We start from the raw sequence: 12,629 nt of genomic DNA, 5'->3' as shown, positions 1-12,629 counted from the left end.
CCCACAGACAAACCCACATCCTCTCCTGAGACAGCCCCAGGGCCCTGCCCAGGGCCCAGAGTGCCTCACCGTCTCCCTCTGGAGAGGGCCAGCCGGGAGGCCAAGGGGCTGGGGAGGGTCCGGGTGTCCAGGCCCCATGTGAGCCAGCCAGGCCCCTCCCAGGCGGCTCTCTCTGGCCCACCCCTCCCACCTGAAGCCAGGCCTTGGGCAGCCCCCGCACTGGGGGAGGACAGTCACCAGGCAGGAGAGAGGCAGGTCTCCTACTCTTCCTCCGACACCCAGGAAGGTCACCGGGGATGGGGTGGCCTTGGCCCCCTGACCAGGCTGTGGAAAGGCAGCTAGGGGCTGAGGGAAGATCCTGGCAGGGGGCTGGGCAGGTGTGCGTGTGTGTACGTGAACCTCGAGGGCGTGCAGTGGGCATCCAGGGACGTGGGGAAGTGGGGGGCGGGGCCCTGGGAAGGAAGGGCCACACTGTGGGACAGCAGAGGGACGACCATCTCACTGGGTCCTGGCTTTGGGGGGCAGGCTGGCCCTGGGTCCCGGGGCCCAGGCGGTCTGATTCCCTGGTCCTCCAGCCGGGGGTGATGGGAAAGTCCCTCCACAGCAGGCACCAGGTCAGGGAACTGGGCTGGGGGGGGGGCGGGAGTGCGGAGGTCCCCCAGGGAGGCCGGACCCCAGGACATGCCCGGGGGCTCCTGACCTCACAGCAGCAGCCCAGGCCAGCAGCACCCAGCCCCGCCCCCCCGCCCCCCGCTGCCTCGTGTCTCCCTGCCTTCTCTGCAGGCCGCCGCCCCCACCCCAACCCTGGGTGTCTGTCTCCCCCACACGGCCAGGAACAAGCTGGGCGGGGCCCCTGAGGCTGGCCCAGGACTTCTCCAGAGGGGAGCTGACGAGGGCCAGGGAGTGGAGGGCCCTGCAGCATGTGCAGGACAGGGCTCCAGCAGCTGGCCATGTCCCCGAGACCCCTGCTCTGGGATCTGACGGGGCAGCAGCCTCTGACTCTGGGGCTGGCAGCGCCCGGGCCACCCGAGGGTGCTGCCTGGAAATAACTTCTGGGAATTCCGGATGAGGGTTGGTGACGCACGGGGAGTGGCTGGCGACCCCGGAATTGGGGGTGATGAGGGGGGTGGCAGTGTGACCCGGGAAACCCTCTCTCTCCCAGAGTCTGGCTGAGAGCTGAGAGTCAGAGCCTGGTTCTGACCCAAATGCTGCTACGCCCGTCCCTGCGCAGGCCCCCGGGGGGTCAGCTCCGTTCTGCTCTGCGACTGTCTCACGAGGGCGGGAGCCTGACGGGGACCCTGCGCCCTGGCAGGTCACTCTGGGCACATGCAGGGCCTCGGGCTCAGCTGCAGCTCTGCTTGCTCTGGAGTCGGGGCAGCCGGCACCCCCACACTGGGGGCAGGCCGGCAGTCGGGGGTGGGGGGGAGGTTGACAGACCTTGCAGGCAGGTCCACGGCGCTGGGAGGGGGGAAGGTCCTAGAGCAAGGTCTCTGCTAGGGCCCTCCAGCTCCACCCCCAACAGCCAGGGAGTGAACAGGGTGACCCAGGACCCCAGGCTGGGCTTGTGGGTAGTACTCCCACCCCACACGGCCACAACGCCCCAGCCTTCCTCAGCAGACCCAGAGGAGGAGTGGGCAGCCCACAGAAGTGACTGTCTTCCCTAGACACCCAAAGGGACCAGCCATGCCCCCCATCTGTGCTTGCCCGAGAGCTGGGCCCCCAGCTCCTCCCTCCCTCCCTCTGCCGTGGGAGCGGCCTTGTGAGGTTAGAGGTGCTCACTGCCAACAGGGCTCCGGCCACAGAAACAAGGGGCACTGGTCGCCCTGGGGGGAAGGCTTGCCCACTTCCTCCTCCCCCCTGTGCTCCCCTAGCTTCCTGTTCTCGATAACCATCACCAGTGTGGACCACAGGGGGTGGCCCTCTTTCCAATCCCCTTCTGCTCCTCTTTGGTCTCAGGGCCCCCCCTTGTTGGCTGCCTAGTTTGGGGGCAGCCTCATGTCAGTCCCCACAGGTATCGGGGACACCTGGGCTCCTGCCCCTCCCTTGGGGTCTTGGGCACCAAGTACTACCCAGCTCTGATCAGCCCCCCTGGGAAATGCACCCCCAGAGGGGGAGGAAGGGGCCAGGACCCGCTGGCCTCTGAGGGGAGCCCGTCCCGCCTATACCCAGGGCCATGCTGGGAGGCCACCAGTTCCAGGGGCTACTGGTCAGTCTCCAGCCCCTGGGCCGGCAGCGGGCCGGCCCTCCCTGCCCCCCACGAACCGCCCCTGTGCCTACTGCACCTAGTTTCTTTCTGTCTGTCACCGTTGACGGCTGAACCAGAGAAGTGGGTGGGAAAGGACAGGGCTGTGCGTGTTGGGGGGCCAGGGAGGGAAGGGTGTTTGCTGTGTCCAGGTGCACAGAGACAGGTGCGGAGAGCATGAGCCGGCAGGACCTGCTGAGGGGAGCAGGGCCCGAAGGCTGTGAGGCTGGGGCCCGGGAGCCACTCCCCAGGCCCCAGTCTCCTGGAGAGCAAAGATGACCCGGGTGTCCCGGCAGTGAGGGCGCAGGCTATCGGCGTGCTGCTGGGAGGAGGCCTGGAGGGGCTGGGGACTGGGGCCACTCCCCTGCCCCTCCCGTCAGCATCTCCGCCGCCTGCTCCCAGGGTGGCCTGTCTCTGACCAGAGGAGCTGCCACGTGGCTCTGCCCCGGGGACGACCCCTGGGGCCCACTGGGCCCGGTGTTTGCCTCCTTTTCTCCCTGCCCACCCCATCTGTGCCCGCTCCTGCCCTGGAAGCAGCCTGGGCTTTGACCATGAACTCCCCACTCTGGAGAGGCCGGTAGAGCTGGGGCCGGGCACTGAGGCAGAAGCAGAGCTGCGGACACCAGTCTCTGGCCAAGGTCAGTTTGGGCAACAGCTGGGGGGGTCGGCTGAGCTCTGCCCAGCGAGTCGGCAGCAGCTGGACATGACCGTCCCAGTGGGGAGACAGCCCAGCACACCAGTCTGAAGAGGGTCTGGGGTGGTTGGGAACGTCCAGCTTGAGCAGCCCCGGCACCAGCCTTGACCCCAGGGCAGAGGTGTGGGGACGCTGCCAGGCCGTCCCCAGAGGGGCACAGGCAGGAGGCACCTGACCCCTGGTGGCGGCAGGAGGGCAGCATGCAGCTGGGTGTGCGTGGGTGGCAGCTAGGAGGGGCGGAGGGAGGAAGCTGGCTTCCTGAAGCTTCCTCAGCCTCAAAGACAGACCGACAGACAGACAGACAGCTGGCAAGAGGCAGCCTGGGGGGTGCAGCTGCTTTGGTGAGTCAAGAATGGGGGGGTGGGGGCCGGAGGCGTTCTGTGGCACTGGGGCGTTGGGAGCCACAGGGAGGCGCACAGGCAACCCCAGGAGGGCGCATTGGGTGCCCGTGTCTGGCTGGGCAGTGGGTGCTGACCTGGCTGCTGTCCCCGAGGACGCAGGGCCGGGGCCGCAGGGGCTGCCTGGAGAGGAGAGCTGAGGAGCCCTCCAGCTGCGGAGAGCCCCTCGGTGACCTGCTTCTGCACGGGCCACTCTGTCTTCCCCGCCTCGGTCCCTGCGGCCTTAGGATCCCTAACAACCACCCCCCCCCACACACCCACACCACGGAAGTGGGACCCTGGCTCTGGAAGATGGGGACTGTCCCCCAAGAGCAGACGGCCCCCCACCTCCGCGCCCCTCTTCTGCCCCCAGCGTCTCCTCACCATGCGCTGTCGCTCATGGGCTTGGTGAGGCCATTTCCTGTGACGGTTAGGGAGGCAGGAGAGGGGGGATGGGCAGAGGAGGAAGGAACACCCCCAATCTACCTCTCTAAATGGAGACCCCTGAAGCCGGGACGAACTTGGGAGGGTCCCACTAGGGGCCGGCATCGGCAGGCCCCGGTCCCCGCAGGCGGCCAGGGGCCTCAGGGTTCTCACTCAGAGAAGGCCCATGGGCTGGGCCCGCAGGTGCCTGTGAGCTGTCTCCTCCCTTCCCTGGGGAGCCCACACTCCGAATTTCCTCCCTTGCCTTCTCTCCGAGCCTCCAGCCTGGGGCCCGGTCGTGAACTTGGGTCTGTGAACTTCAGTCTGGGGCAGCCCGGGTGCTCCTCTGCCCCTCTCTGCACCTTCTGAATGCTTGTCCATCTTCCCCCGCAATCTTTGCCCTCATCCTGCCCTTCCTCTAACCCCAGACTGCCAACCACCCTGGGTCCCGCGGTGCAGAGCCTGGCCTTGCTAAGGTGAACAACACCATTTTGTGGGCAACAGAGGCTCCCCCCATCCCCGGTGAAAACAGGAGGAGGAGGAGGGCAGGAGGCGGCTTGGGTCTGGGGCCCCGCCCCTGCGCGGCAGCCCGGCACTCAGCAGCCCAGGGGCGCTGTCTTTCAGGCAAACCTCATGGCTGAGTGAGCCTTCCCCCGGCCCAGCAGCCCCCAGCATGGTCCAGGCCTGTGGGGGGCGCTCCAGAGCACAGCCGACGGCCTGGTCTTTGGGGGTAGCCATGACCCAGCTTCCGCCCACCAAAGCGCCGGCCAAGAAGCATGTGCGCCTGCAGGAGAGGTGAGGCCCCTCCCGGGGGCTGGAGGGCCTTCCTGGCTGAGAGCCCGGCGCTGACCCCCAGCCCCTCTGATGACCCCTCCAGCCCAGAACAGGGAGCCCAGGGGTCCTCAGTCGCTGACTGTAGCCTAAAAAGGAAACCCCGTGTCCATTTGCATGCCCTTTACAATTTGGGGCATAGAGTTTCATGTCAGCCTTGTCCCTGCTCCCAACTTTGTCCTCGGGCCCCTGGAGAAGGGCTGGCTGTCTTCAGTCTGAACGAAGCTTCCAGCTCTAAGAGTCAGGCCAGGGGTGGGGCAGGCGGGTTGCTGGAGCCGGCCGCTGGGCTGCCCTGTTCTGGCTGAGGAGGGAGAAGAGCCAGAGAAGGGTCCTGAACCCTGAACTCAGGGGGCCGTGGCTCAGGGAGGCAGGGGGGCCGCCGCCCACGGTCCCCGAGTCAGCGATAACCGAAAGCGGGGCCTGGGCGACGGCGCTCGCTCACCAGGCCCGGATGCCGTGCCCGCAGGCGGGGCTCCAGCGTGGCACTGGTGCTGGACGTGCGCTCCCTGGGCGCCGTGGAACCCATCTGCTCCGTGAACACGCCGCGGGAGGTCACCCTGCACTTCCTGCGCACCGCCAGCCGCCCCCTCACCCGCTGGGCCCTGCAGCACCAGCCCCCCAGTCCGCAGCAGCTGGAGGAGGAGTTCTTGGTAAGAACGAGGGGTCCCCCTGCCCTTCGGAATCACAGGCTCCGTCCCGCTCTGGGCACTGTGAGGGGGCCTCCGCTCTGGGCCCTCCGCGACATGAACCCCAGGCTACAAGGAGCAGACAGCCCCAGGCTCCTCCTCCGCCGCGGCCCACCCAGGCCTGCGAGCCACTGCCAGGAGGCCGGACCACCAGGGCCCAGCTCCAGCAGAAAAGGGTGGAGGCTGGACAGGGGTGTCAGCTGTTCACTCATGTCCTCCCCCCACTAGAAGATCCCCCCAAACTTTGTCAACCCTGAAGACCTGGATATCCCTGGCCACGCCTCCAAGGACCGGTACAAGACCATCCTGCCCAGTAAGGACTTTGGGGGGAGCAGGGCAGGGGTAGGGCTGTCAGGATTGGGGTCAGGATTGCACAGGATGCATGGTCTCAGCCCGGGAAGAGCCAGGGAGCCCACCCGGGTTGTATCTCAGTGGATACCCCAACACCGCATGGCGAGAACCACAGCCCCTCCTGTTCCCGGGGGAGGCGGCGGTCAGCCTCCCACGAGTGGGGGTGCTCTCAGGGCCGGGCTGCACTCCAAGTCTCTCTGAGGGACCCCCGATGTTGGCGCTATGGTATTATGGTATCCCCGCCTCACAGATGGGGAAACTGAGTCGCAGAGCCGCTGCACGCCTGGCCCAAGGTGACTCAGCTGGGGGCACGGAACCTTCTTCTTCCTCTTCCCTGGGGTGTTGTGGGGAGCACCCAGGGAAGGGCTGCAGGGGTGGCGCCTAGAGAGGGTCTTGAAAAGCCTGAGATGCGCGAGGGGTCATGAGGAGGACAGAGGCAGAGGCCTGGGCCCAGTTCCCTGCCTCCCACGCCCTCTGAGCAGCCTCATCGGGCTCAGCAGCCAGCCTTGAGGGCCCAGCTCAGGTTCCTGCCCATCCTCGTCCCCAGGCCCAGCCACTGACCACAGGGCTTGGGGACTGACTACCCAGCCTCGCAGCCCCCAGAGCTGGGAGCCCCCTCCGCCTGAGGTTCCCGGCACCCTCTGCCCGGAGCCCGCGGCACTGTGAGCTCACCTGCATTCCTCTGGAGTGGCCTCGGCACCCCGCGGGGATGGGGCCTGGGACAGCGGCCCCTCTGCTCTGCTCTCTACCTCTCCCTACGGCCCACCCTGTGCAGCACCCCCCAACCCCAAACCAGGGCCTGGACGGTGTCATTGCGCCGCTCAAAACGCGGTGTGGCCCCTCCTGTCCACACGGAGGGCCCGTCACAGCCACACCGAGGAGCTGCGGGCGCCACAGGACCTCTCCTCCTTCGGCCCCAGCACCCTGCCCTTGCCGGTCACCCTATGACCTCTGACCCCCGCTGACTCGTCTGCCTAGATCCGCAGAGCCGAGTCCGTCTTGGCCGCGCCCAGAGCCGGGAGGACGGGGACTACATCAACGCCAACTACATCCGCGTGAGTGCCGCGCAGCTGGGGGGCTGGCCGGTGTCCCCAGGGGTATCTCCCGCCCCGACTCATGCTGGCCCGCCAGGCTGGCCAGACACCGAGTCCCCATGACGCCCCGAGAAAACAGAGCGTATGTGAAACAAGCTGAAAGAAGGGCCCCCAAGTGTCCCGAACCCACCCCTCGGCTCACCCCTAGCAACTCTGGCCAGGAGGTGGCAGGTGGAGCTGGGTCCACCAGTCTGCACAAATGGCCGTCTCGCTGCCGCTGCCTCTGCCTCTCTCCCTCCCTCCCACCTTTACCTGTCCCCACGCAGCCCCTCCGTTGTGGACGTGGTTCCCACCAAGCCACACAGGAACCCGTAGCCACCGGAATGCCAGGCCTGGGGGGCTCGGGCCTCCCACGGCCCGCGCCCTGAGGCTGCGGGGAAATAGCGCCACCTAGGGCCCCGCAGTGGTGGGACGGCGACGGGCGCCGAGAGCCGCCGGGCGGTTAGTGAGGCGGGGCCCCGGGGGACACGATCCCCACCTGCCGGCAGAAACGAGGGGAGCAGAGGCCCGGGTCTCACCGCGGCCCTGGGCAGCCGTGGCCGGGAACTCCGACGGGGAGAAAGGAGGGCTGGCCGGGCTGGGCTTCCTCCTGCTCCTCGTAAAAGGAGTATGGAAACCTGAAACGCTCCTGCAGCGGACGCGGAAGAGCGGTTTCGCACTCGGCGCCAGGAGAGAGCAGGGGAGAGGGAAACAGGTGCTCAGAGACGGGGTGCGACGCGCTGGTCTCTGGCGACACTTCGAATCTAAGCTGCACTGTGTTCCTGCAAGGGAGAGATTGTGCCCAATTCGCAGATGAGACAGCCGAGGCTCCCGGAGACAGGGTAACCACATAGGAGGCCCCCCAGCCAGCCAGCAGCAGGACAGGGGTCTAGACCCAGCGGGCCTCACTCCAGAACCCCTGTCTTTTCCACCATGTGCTTACGGTGTGTGCACATGTAGGCATGTATCTCCATGTGTGTCTGCGTGTGCACATGCCTGTCCACACTCATTGCTTCAGCCTGGTCCTGGCACCTGCAGAGCCCGGTCTCCCCAGAGCCCTCCTCTCACCGCTGCTCCCCTTCCCCATGCACCCCCCCCAGGGCTACGACGGGCAGGAGAAGGTCTACATTGCCACCCAGGGCCCCATGCCCAACACCGTGTCGGACTTCTGGGACATGGTGTGGCAGGAAGGCGCCTCACTCATCGTCATGCTCACTCAGCTCCGAGAGACCAAGGAGGTAGGAGGCCAGGGCTCCTGGTGAACCCAGAAGGGGCTGCACCCCCACACACACACCCCTACTCAGGGCAGCACACAACCCCCTGGAGGCGGAGAACACCTACAGGCAGGCCCAGGCCGCCCCACTCACCCAGAAAAGTTCCTGAGACACACGTGCCCCGTGGGGGCTTTCCGGCTGGAAGGGGGGCACCTCATCTGCAGGTGGGGTGGGGCGGGGACTTCCTGCTGCCCTGGCCGTATCCACGCCTCCCTGACTCCCGGCTCCCTCCCTCCTAGAAATGTGTCCACTACTGGCCCACAGATGAGGACACGCACGGGCCTTTCCGGATCCGTGTCCAGGAGGAGAGAGCGCTCCCGGAATACTCCACACGGAGGCTCACCATCCAGGTGCGCGCTCGGCCCACGGGGCGGCCGGGCCCCCAGCTCCCCTGGGGCTAGGGTCGACGTCTCCCATCGTCCTGGGACCCGGGTCTGCAAGAAGCGTCTGGGGCACAGAAGACAGAGGGACATGGGTGCCTCTCTCAGGGCAGAGCCTAGGGTGGCCCAGCGGCATGGCGCAGGAGGGAGGGGACACAGGGATATGCTTCGAAGTGCCGTCTATCACTGGGCAGCGTTGGGCACTAGTCTCTCTCAATTCATTGCCCTCCTGCTCCCCAGCAAGATATCATTGTCCCCATTTTCTCGATGAAGAAAGTGGGCTGAAGGGACTTTCCCCAAGTCCCCTGCTAATTGGAGGCAAAAGGGGACTGTCCCCTCTCCCAGCCCAAGTTCCTTCCAGGCATGTCGGGGTCAGGGGTGAAGCATGACAGGCAGGAAAGGAGCTGGCCTTCCTGGCTTGGGGTCTCCTCCCCTCTGCCCTGGGCTGGGGTGCTCCCCACCCTGTCCCTGGGCCTCAGGCCATGTGTCCCCGCCAGCACCAGGAGCAGTGCCGGTCAGTGAGACACATCCTCTTCTCGGCCTGGCCTGACCACCAGACCCCAGAGTCGGCCCGGCCACTGCTGCGCCTGGTGGCCGAGGTGGAGGACAGCCTGGAGGCGGCAGCCAGCACGGGGCCCATGGTGGTCCACTGCAGGTACTCGCCCGCCCTCCCACAGCCCAGCCCAGACTTCGGGCAGAGGGGGGTTCCCAGGACCCAGGGGTCCGAGCGGAACTGAAACCTGAAAGGCGGTGAGGGGAGGGGGCCGCCTTCCAGGCGGGTGGGACAGCATTTGCAAAGGGGCCCAGAGATGAGATGTTCGAACGGACACATTGCTGGCAGCGTCCGAGGCTGGGGGCCTGGAGGGCTCCGGGAGGGGAGAGTGGTGAGGGGTGATTATGGGAAACCCAAGGATGAGGGGTCCTCATGGCACCGGAAGGAGTACTTTGGCTACAGCCTCAGAGGTTGGGGTGCCCCGTGCAGGGGGCACGCTTACAAGGACACCCTCTGGGAGTGCGTTTCCTTAATAAAGCAGAAGGAAGAGGCAGAAGGGACAGCCACCCCCCGCCCCCCACACCCACAGTGGCCCCTGCAGGGGAGGGAAGGTGGCGAGCGGCTTCTATCAGGGGTTCAGAGAAGGACGCCCAAGATGATTTCAAAATCAAGGGCAAGAGAGAGAATTGTGGGAGGCCCGAGGTGGGGATGGGCGGCGTCCGCCGCTGGGAGGAAGTCATGGTCAGATAAGGAGAGCCCAGGGTCAGCAGGCCAGCGTGGGCGCAGGCCGTTGGAAACCGCTGTCACGAGCTTATCAAACACCCCCAGGGACCTGAGGGTGACCTGGCATAGGCTCCGAGCGAGGTCGGCAAGAAACGTAGCTCGTCCTGGGCCGGCTGTGACCTGCCAAGGCCTTGCCACCTCCCTGCCCCCGTGCCCACAGCCGCCAGACAGAGTGCATTAGTTCCTGGCGCTTTCTCTTTGGTTGGAACCTGGCCCCCTTGTTCCGGTCACCTGTGACCTCCGTCCCCTCCCTGGCCACATTCAGTGCAGGGATTGGCCGGACCGGCTGCTTCATCGCCACCCGGATGGGCTGCCAACAGCTGAAGGCCCGAGGGGAAGTGGACATCCTGGGCATCGTGTGCCAACTGCGGCTGGACAGGTGAGCCCCGGCTGTGAGTGGGATGAGGACACCGGGTGGCCTCCGCACCTCCCGGGGTCAGAGCGCTGCGGGGAGAGAGGAAGCGCCCTTTGCCCACGGAGCTGTTTCTTTGGCTCCCACGAAAACGTCTCTCCCCAGAACTTCTGCTTGGGGACCTAGAATTAACTACACCGCCCTGTGGGTCCGCCCCAGACTTCGGTGATGTTTTGTTGGTTTTTGACTCTGTTTTTCCCAAACCCCTGCTCAGGGGAAAGGTGGGGGATGGGGTCTCCTTGCCCTAGATGCTAGGCAGTGACAGGGGTGCAGAGAAGGCCCCTGGCCGGCAGACAGAGGACCAGGAGCCAACTGGGGCGCGCGCCTCACTGACTCTTCCTCTGCTTCCCTGGCCCCTCCCGCAGAGAGGCGCCTCAGGCCTGAGTTAGCTTGTGTCAGAGCGGGTTGGGGACGTGAGAACCTGCTGCACACCTCCGTGGGCTTATTGCTTTTCTGTCTAGGATTATTGGGACGAGGAGGCCTTGGTGCCCAGGAATACTCCTGGCTGGGCCTGGGGAGTCGGGGCCTGTTCTGCCCCAGCAGCTGATGGGTCGCATATGACCATGCGCCAGCAGGGGGCGTCCTCTCTGTGCAGTCCCCAGGCTCAGTCCTGAGTAAGGAAGGGGCAGGGGGCTCCCATGAGGGCAGCAGAAAGGAGTAGGAAGCAGAGAGGTGCGGGGGGGGGGGGCTCCCGGGCGCAGTGAGGGCTGCCAAGGGACTCACAGCTGCGTGCCGTGCCCACAGGGGGGGCATGATCCAGACGGCAGAGCAGTACCAGTTCCTGCACCACACCCTGGCCCTGTACGCCTCGCAGCTGCCGGAGGAGCCCAGCCCCTGAGCCCTGGCGCCCTCCGCCCGCCCGGGCACCTCTCCTCCAGGCCTGGGAAGGTGGGCCTTCCAAGCTGCAGACCCTCTGGGCGGCCACGGGGAAGAGGTGCCCCCTCAGCGAGGGGTCACAGGACACCGCTCAGCCACTACCACAGCCGGACACCAGGTCTTCCCCACTGGCTGCGCCTCTGCTCGCTCTGGTGGCCCCAAGTGGACCCCAGGGGGAGCCCGCCTGTGTCTCTGACAGTAGGATCGGGGGGCCGCTCAGCAGACCCGCGAGGCTGATGGACACCCTGTGAGTGGCAGCCGCCAAGTGTCTGACACACTTTGCTGCCGTTAAGGAAAAGCAGTGGGAGACGGCTCGTGGTCCCACCTTCCTGGGCCGACAGGACGGCCTGCCCCTGCGCCCTGCCCAGGACAGACCGGGTGCTGGGGCCAGAGGCCTGTCCTGACCTTGGTCAGATTCCCCTGCTGGGACGTACTTCTTCACCCCACCCTGTGAGGGGGGCTCAGCCTCCCAGACGCCCTCTGGGCCCAGGGGTATCCTGGGAGTGACGGATGCGCAGGGGAACAGGCCGGGCAGTTGACGTCTCTGGAAGAGGGAAAGTGTGGGGACCCCTCTCCCAGGCCCAGAGGGACAGCCGTGCCTCCGGAACCGCCAGCTGGCCACTCACCCCAGCTCCTCTGGAGAGAGGCCCGACACCCCCAGCGGCGCTGAGACGGAGGTCAGAGGTCAGAAGTTGCTTTCTTCAGGCTTCCGCCTGGCCTTGCTGGGGGAGCCCACCTTCCCCACAGCCCTGGAAGTGTGCCCGGGGAAGCTGGGCCCTGTGCTCTCAGGGGCCTGGCCCTGCCCAAGGCCGGCTCCCAGACGCCGGCCCGCAGGCTCCCTCCCTGGACACGCAGCCCCACCACGTTGGGCACACAGGGGGCACGGCTCTGGAAAAGGAACTGAGTGAGAAAATAAAGAGCCTTGGGTAGCTGACTCTTTCCATCCTCCCACCGACCTCTCGGGCCCCTGGGGTCTCTTTATAGCAACACAGAAAGAAGGAAGCCGCAGACCAGGGCAGGCCGCGGCTGTCCAGGGACTTTCCTGGCCCTTCCGAGGGCCCGTGCACAGAGTGAAACTGTCAGTTTAGGAAACCGGCAGCGTGCACCTGGCGAGCTAGAGAGGGGTCCATAAAGGGCAGAGTTGAGGGAGGCGATGCTTAAGAGCCCAGAATGCTGCGCTGGACCAAGACCGGGGCTCCTGTCGGCCACCGCGTGCTCATCTGGGGTCATCTGCAGTGGGGGTGATGGAGACGGCTGACGCTGAGGGCTTATGCACCTCTGACTGAAGTAGCCGACATGTGGCTACCAAGAACCAGGGAGCACCGGGCAGAGGGCGGGGGTGGCCCGGAGCCTGGGGTTCGACAGGCCCCGGGCTGGGTCCTCAGAGGCCCAGGGGCGTCCTGGCAGGCCTCTGGAAAGAAATTTCGACTTTGACCAAAACAGGCCAACTTTTTCATTTGCTGCCAACCTTTCTTGCTGAACCCCACCACCACCTCCCACCCCAAATGATTTTTTCCTAAATATCACGGTGATATTAGTAAAATAAATCAACATCACCCTCAAACATCTACTTCACCTTGGGCCAGAAGGTCCCAAACAAGTGGTTCTGGGTAAATTGTGAACCAAACAAGATGAGTCAGAAAACACCCAAAGGCCCATGTGGCCCCTGCTGGGGACGCGCCGGAGGAGGGGCCCAGGGCTCAGAGATGCTCCCAGGCAGGGATGCAGGGAGCA

At 66.0% G+C, this 12,629-nt stretch overlaps 1 protein-coding gene across 4 annotated transcripts; it reads left to right on the top strand.

The window, feature by feature from the left end:
* The first annotated feature begins 2,708 nt into the window (after positions 1-2,708).
* Positions 2,709-12,355, top strand: PTPN7 (protein tyrosine phosphatase non-receptor type 7). 4 transcript variants are annotated; one of them, XM_037070529.1, is made up of 10 exons: positions 2,709-2,880; positions 4,361-4,531; positions 5,034-5,217; positions 5,482-5,566; positions 6,583-6,659; positions 7,778-7,915; positions 8,191-8,301; positions 8,829-8,986; positions 9,873-9,986; positions 10,764-12,354. In XM_037070529.1, exons 2-10 carry the CDS (start codon positions 4,410-4,412, stop codon positions 10,855-10,857), a joined length of 1,083 nt encoding a protein of 360 aa, XP_036926424.1. In that variant the 5' UTR covers positions 2,709-2,880; positions 4,361-4,409; the 3' UTR covers positions 10,858-12,354. The 4 variants fall into 4 exon arrangements, with proteins under 4 accessions (XP_036926424.1, XP_036926423.1, XP_036926421.1 ...); XM_037070528.1 differs by lacking the exon at positions 2,709-2,880 and adding an exon at positions 3,181-3,277; XM_037070526.1 differs by lacking the exon at positions 2,709-2,880 and adding an exon at positions 3,602-3,721 and having other exon boundaries at positions 5,485-5,566; positions 10,764-12,355.
* Positions 12,356-12,629: the final 274 nt, after the last annotated feature.

Source organism: Sturnira hondurensis, unplaced genomic scaffold (assembly GCF_014824575.4).
Source record: "Sturnira hondurensis isolate 20B ecotype Veracruz unplaced genomic scaffold, ASM1482457v3 Scaffold0018805, whole genome shotgun sequence".
Classification (NCBI taxonomy): Eukaryota; Metazoa; Chordata; class Mammalia; order Chiroptera; family Phyllostomidae; genus Sturnira; species Sturnira hondurensis.
Note: the sequence above shows the minus strand (reverse complement) of the source record. Positions and strands in the feature narration are given on the sequence as shown.

Excerpts from the sequence above, each read along its gene's own strand:
- PTPN7 (XM_037070525.1), top strand. The coding sequence starts at position 3,699 with ATGCGCTGTCGCTCATGGGCTTG. Across the intron at positions 4,532-5,033 it reads CATGTGCGCCTGCAGGAGAG|GCGGGGCTCCAGCGTGGCAC; the intron begins GTGAGGCCCCTC and ends CCGTGCCCGCAG. Across the intron at positions 8,302-8,828 it reads CACGGAGGCTCACCATCCAG|CACCAGGAGCAGTGCCGGTC; the intron begins GTGCGCGCTCGG and ends TGTCCCCGCCAG.